The 6644-nt window shown below is 45.3% G+C and overlaps 1 protein-coding gene across 1 annotated transcript; it reads left to right on the top strand.

Annotated features, from left to right (window-relative positions):
* Positions 1 to 1100: 1100 nt before the first annotated feature.
* On the top strand, positions 1101 to 5330 carry LOC127126537 (uncharacterized). Its single transcript, XM_051055479.1, has 2 exons — positions 1101 to 1169; positions 3585 to 5330. The coding sequence occupies exon 2, from the start codon at positions 3630 to 3632 to the stop codon at positions 5328 to 5330; it is 1701 nt and encodes a 566-aa protein (XP_050911436.1). The 5' UTR covers positions 1101 to 1169; positions 3585 to 3629.
* Positions 5331 to 6644: the final 1314 nt, after the last annotated feature.

The following is a 6644-nucleotide window of genomic DNA, read 5'->3' as shown; positions in this document are numbered from 1 at the left end:
AAGCTTCAAATGAAAAATTGTTCAACATGACAGATGTAGATCTTGTTCTCACCTTTCCAAAAAGTCCAAGAACTTGAAAATCCAATGTACGGTTTGCAAGATATGGCTCAGTGAATTTCAGAAAAGACCCGTAATCAGGAGGGCATAACTACCACGTGGTTTATCCAAAATGCAAGTTCTTTATATGCACAAACTCCATTTAATGTGTACTTCAAAGTTGCATAATTGGATTTTTTGGAAAAGGCTCCATGCAAAATGCCATTTTTGAAGTGAATCAATTTAAGGAGAGGGGCAAAATGGTCCAATTTTGGAAATATGGAGAATTTGGAAAAAAGGCCAATGCTATTAGCTTCCAATGGATATTTTGGACTTGTTTCAAGTGTTAATTTTCTGCTGAATTTGCTTCTAAGCATTGAAGAGCTTAACTCCAAATTGCACATAAACCAATTTCCACTAATCATTTCTCTTGCTTAATTGTAATTAAGTTTAGATTAAGCACTGCATATAAAAACAAAACTCTAACAGAATTTGGATAATCTTTTTCTGCTAATCACAATTTTGAGAAACTTCTACACAACCACATTTTCACTGCATAACAGAAGACCGATTCTCTCACAGTCACATTTTTTTGACAACCCCTTCTTCACAATCACAATTCCAAAAAAAAATTCTTCACACTCGTTTTTGGGAAGCTAACAGAAAATCACAACAGCTAATCATTTTCTCTCACGATCCCAAACTTCACAATCTCAATTTCCATCTAACAGAAAAAAGCAAAAAGCTCTCAAGCTCTCTCACATTTTTCTCGGTCAAGGACCTTTTTCACCAATTCATCGACGATCCTTGAAGCTTGATGCGAATTCTTGGTGGATTTGTCAATTATACTTGTTTTGGAGTTTCTGTTTGCAGGATTCGAAGCTCAATACGCAAGATTTCGCAACCGTAGAAAGAAGGTTCTTCCATACCGGCTTCACGAATTCTTGATAATCCAAGCGACTTCGAGCTGAATCGAAGACTCCACGCACCTCCTACAACTAATCGCTGCATCTGTTCGCGCGAGATCGAAGTTCAATCGCGCCGAATCCGCATCGCATCGCAAGAAAGGTACCTTTAGTTGCTCAATTCCTTGCGAACTTTTGCTTTGCGTTGCTTAAGCAACTTGCATTGAGGTAGGTCTTCTTGACTTCATGTAGTCTGGAGACCCGGCTGTTACCGGGCCGGGCAAATAAATGTCTGAAGTCCTCCTTAAGAGGCAATGCTTGTGTATGTTTATTTTTAAGCCAAGCAGGAAAAGCCCTTCAAGTAAGGCAATTGGTGGAAGGTAGGGGCAAGCAACCTGTCCCCCACTATTCAGTTGAGTCTTCTCCTTGCTCCCATTACATGGTTGTAGCATTGAGATCAAAACCCCAAGATCTGTGCAGTGCACATTGTGTCAGAGTCATCGAGTATAGAAGGGTTCCCCTATTCTGGACCCATGCTCATTTGTCAGCTCTCCCTGGTTAGGGATAAGAGCCGTGAGGTCTGATCCTCACTTCATCCTTTCATCTGCTTCACCTTAGCCTCGTAATGGCAAGGTTAAGAGCAAAACCAGCCTGTACAGACGACTCGCTTCGGCGGTCAAACCTGATTGATTGAGCCCCTCGTTTGGCTATAGTGCGTGTTATGTGGATATCTGATTGACATGCTTGTTTGGGATACCTGTTCTCATTTGATGATATATGATTGTATGCTTGTGTGCTAGCTTCTTTCCTGGTTAGGTTAGTTTGCTTATGCAAGTAGGATAGAAAACCGAACTTAGGGTTAACGATGCATGACAACATTAGGCTCGAGTCTCAGCTCCCTAGTTGTGTATCTTTCCCCGGTTTCTGGTTAGCAATTTAGTCCCTTTCAGGGGAACTACATCGCCCTGATCCTCGTGCCAGACGAGGTATGTAGGCAGGTGGTCGTGCGAGACCACTCCGGGCAACCTTTTTCTTTTTTGCGTGCGTTAACTTGTTATCTGATTGTGTGTTTTGGCTCGGATGCCGACGTAAGCCCAGTGATTGGCAGTCGGGCTCCACGTTTGCCGTTTTGTACATATTTTGGTTCGGATGCCGACGTAATTCCATCCAGTGGTTGTCGGGCTCCATGTTTGCCACCCCCTTTGTATGATTGTTTTGTGTTGTTTGGCGTGCGTAAGCCGAACTACAGTGGCTCTGATTCTTGTTCCAGACAAGATATGTAGGCATAAGGTGCGATGCCTTATCGAGCCCTTTCTTCTTAACCCCACCTGCGTTCCCTGTGTATGTGTGTGATGTACGTTTATAGCAACCTTATCTTTCTAGAGCGTGGATCCCTAGGAGTACCTAGGACGTGAGGGGTGCTAATACCTTCCCCTCGCGTAACCGACTCCCGAACCTTTTCTCTCTGGTCGCGAGACCATGTCTTTCCAGGTTTCTCTGAGCGTTTCCTTTCCCTATCTTGGGATAAATAACGTTTAGTGGCGGCTCTGTGTGTTTTATTTTTAGCTCGCCGGTTGATTTTTCGCAGGATGCGACAGCTGGCGACTCTGCTGGGGACTAACAGACATGTTGACCTATGCTGGTCCATCGTCCCTAAGCGAGTCCTTCCTAGCGTTCTAGGATTGGTTTAGGTTGCTTGTATGTGTTGATTATTGCGTTTATTATTCTAACCAGTGTGTATCTATATTTGCATTAATGTCTGCATGCATCATACTATCATGTTGTTGCCGCCCTCTGCAGGTGGTTCTGTTGTTTGGGGTGGGTGTTCTGAGTGGGGCTAAAACCCAGGCCCGAGTATACACCTAGGACTAGTGTGGTCTCACGTTGCCTCTTTCATGTTAAGTCAACATGTGCCTGGCGGCGTGATGTGCCACAAGCCGGACGAGGCTCACTTGATAGTGCTCATCTCTGTGGATATTCCGCTTTGTTTGAGTCACTCCATTTGAGTTGTTGACTCTGGTGACCGATCATTCCCGGATCTTTGGTTTAGACGATTTTAAGAGAGCTACAATGGCACACCCGAAAGGGCAAACCCATTGAGTATCTCCGCCCGATTGTCGAGACCATTATCCGCCTTAGGATGACTTGATTAGAATTTACCTGTGAGGGGAGGGTTGTTCTGTCAGATGTTTGTTCAGATAGCCTCCAGATGGTGACTTTTGATCTGTGATTCAGAGACATAATTATAAGTCGGATTTATGGTCATTTATTGCTGTGACGCCGGAGTGTTGTCCGTGACTTATCAGTGGGGATCCGTTTATTTCGGATTCCCCGGGCCGAGATATTTTATCAGTGGGGATCCGTTTATTTCGGGTTCCCCGGGCCGATTCAGATAAGGGTGATGTGTCTACTCGGATATGGTTTGGTGATGATGGTGATGATGATGTATCTGTCTTCCGTTTATTTCGGAACCCGTGGGTCAGAATTGGGATTGTACATTCCTCAGATGGTTATGATCAGTTCAGAGCCCAGATTCAGTGCAAATGATCAGATGGCTTGGAGGATGGCAACGCATTGCATTCATTCATCAGCATCATTACATTTTGCATTAATTGCATCTAACCCATGTTTACCCATATGCAGGGACACTTTTGATCGAGATTCTGGTTGAGAGATTTCTGTTCAAATATGAGGACCGGTTTGAAAGACAATGTTGCCTACAGTTTCTTTGATCCAGAGATTGGTGTGCTCAAGGATATGATAGCATTGATTACTCCTGACCATGTGGGAATGTTTAGAGAGTCATACGGCGGTATTCTGAAGATGGTTTTCAGACTCACTGACTGCGACAGGAGCGCCATCCACACTCTTCTTCAGTTCTATGACCCTGGGTTGAGGTGTTTCGTTTTTCCAGACTATCTGTTGGGACCTCTGATGGAGGATTATGTCAGCATCCTGGGTATTCAGATCCGTGATCAGATTCCTTTCCATGTCACTAGGGCGGAGCCGGATGTCCTTGGGATTTCACGTGCTCTTTATTTGAGTCCGGAAATGGTCAAGGAAGGTTGGAAGGAGAAGGGAAAGTTACCTGGATTTCATTTGAGTTTCTTGGAGGCTAATGCCAAGGAACATGCTGCTGCGGGTAACTGGAAGACGGTTTGTGCTCTGATTGCTGTGAGCATTTATGGGATTGTTCTGTTTCCTAACCAGAAGAATTTTGTGGACCATAATGCTATCAGATTGTTTATGCAGAGAAACCCTATTCCTACCCTGATTGGAGATGTCTACTACTCAGTGCATAACAGGAATGAGAAGAGGCGAGGTGGTCTGGTTAGATGCTGCTCTCAGTTGCTCTTTAGATGGTTCATGGGGTATTTGCCTTCCCGAGGTGCGTTTGTTCAGATTGACCCTAGTGTCAAGTGGTCCTTCCGATTGATGGGTCTGCGGGCTGATGACATTGCTTGGACTCATAATGGTTTAGCTGGTCAGGACTTCATATGTAGTTGTGGGAGTTTACCTAATGTGCCTTTGGTGGGAGTTCAGGGTTGCATTAATTACAACCCGATGCTTCTCCGGAGACAGATGGGGTTTGCTATAGAGGGTCCTCCTCTCGGGCGAGAGATTCAGGAGTCCTTCTATTTCCCGATTGATGGTAACCAGACCAAGTTGAGGCAGGTATTGGACGAATGGCGAGATATCCAGAGGAGGGGTAAGGTTCCTTATGGCAAAGTCAACTGCCGGTATTTTCCACTATTTGAGGATTGGTTGCGGAAGAGGATTGAGTCTACATTTCTACCGTTCCCTGGAGGTGACTCAGTGTGTCCTAGGATTGAGGGTCCAAGTTCTTCTGTCAGCATGGATGAGTTCTTAGAGGTGAAGCGGGAACGAGATCAGCTACTTGCAGAGAAGACGGAATTGGAGATGAGTGTCGCTCGGGTTCAGAGAGCTAATCAGGAGCTCAAAGCAAAGATGGAAGATCAGGATAAGCGGCATGCTTTGGAGACCAAGCGATTTGAGATGGATACAGCCTACTATGGGAAGGTTAGTCAGGCTTTGGCATCTTCAGCAAAGGAGCATGATATCACTAAGGAGAAGCTGTTCAGAGCATCAAAGGTGATAGAAGATGAGAAGAGGAGGCAAATCCTAGTCAGGGATCAGAGGGATGAGAGAGCCAGAGTCCTCGCTGCAGAGTGGGAGGCGGAGAAAGCAAAGATCAGGGCCGAGAGAGATCATTACATGGCAGAGAGAGACCACTACTTCAGACAGATGAAGATTCATCAGAAGGAAGTTGGAAGACTACAGCAGGAGAACATAGAGCTCGGGTTCGCCGCAGAGTTCGCGAGGATGGAGGGCGAGATAGGGCCATCTGCGGGACCCTCATCCAGTTAGATCTTTCTTTCGTTGTGAATTACCGTCAGGCTTGTTGACGGAATTCACTTGTCTGTACTTCTTTCCTATTCTTGAGGATTGTATCTGACCTTATCTGGTTGATGTATGACTATTGCACTGATTGTGCACTTTTGCTATATGATGGTTTCTATTCAGTGATTGGTTGACAAGCTTTATTTGCTTTACCGTATGCACTTACACAAGCACACACATGGTTGGGGGTATTCTTGCTAAATCACATATCTCCGATCTGCACAACAAAATCAAACACTGCTAATCAGAATGTTAATGCCGGCTTATTATTTGTCTCGATGATGCCAGGGTCGAGAGACAAAGTGTCCTTCATATGGATAGACACTGCATACATGCATTAATCATGATAACTTGTGTTTTATTTTGCAGGTGACTATTACTAACGTGCTTGTTTGTAAACAGGAACCATTGCTCGCGCTCGAAGAATAGTACCCCTGCACTCAACTCGCCCTCACCGATATTACACAAGAAGAAACACTCCCAGACTCATGGAGCTTCCCAGTGCTGATATGCTGGAACTGAAGGAGAAAATGAACGAACTGATCAATATAATGCAAGGTTTTGCCATTGGTCAGAAGGCTCTCGCAGATAAGGTTGAGAAACTCGAGCGGGTTTCTGCTGTGAGCAGTGGGGTCAACCTGGATGGAGTCTCCAACCAGGGGCAGGGATCTCGTGATGGTGGAAAGAGGACAACAGTTGGTCTGGTGAATAATGCTGGTGCTGCTGGTCAACCTGGGCCTAGTCAGAATATGAAAGACAACTTTGTGCCTCCGTTTTATGGCTTTGATGATGATCAGGAAGAGGATAGAGAGGCGGATCAATTCTCGATACAGAATGAGCCGTTTATGCCTTACAATATTCCACCCCAGAACCGGGAGATTCAGTTGCTGGCCGAGAAGATTAAAGTGTTGGAGAGCTATGCCACGCCTGGGGTGGTAAACATGTCCAACATGGGATTGGTGGAGGGGATTGTCATTCCTCAGAAGTTCAAGGCGCCTGCGTTCGACAAATACAATGGCAGTTCTTGCCCGGAAACTCATCTCCAGGCATTTGTCCGCAAAATCTCGGCATACACCGCGGATCAAAAACTGTGGATGTACTTTTTCCAGGACAGCCTGTCTGGAGGCTCCTTGGAATGGTACACCAAGTTGAGATCGTCCGATATCAAAAGCTGGCAAGATTTGGGAGATGCTTTCTTTAAGCAATACCAATTTAATGCTGATATGGCTCCGAGTCGTACCCAGCTGCAGGGTATGTCTCAAAAGCATAACGAAGGATTCA

Source organism: Lathyrus oleraceus, chromosome 3 (genome assembly GCF_024323335.1).
Source record: "Lathyrus oleraceus cultivar Zhongwan6 chromosome 3, CAAS_Psat_ZW6_1.0, whole genome shotgun sequence".
Lineage (NCBI taxonomy): Eukaryota > Viridiplantae > Streptophyta > Magnoliopsida > Fabales > Fabaceae > Lathyrus > Lathyrus oleraceus.
The sequence above is the reverse complement of the archived record's forward strand: the minus strand, read 5'-3'. Positions and strand labels throughout refer to the sequence as shown.

Coding starts and splice junctions, on each gene's coding strand:
- LOC127126537 (XM_051055479.1), top strand. CDS start 3,630: ATGAGGACCGGTTTGAAAGACAATGTTGCCTACAGTTTCTTTGATCCA.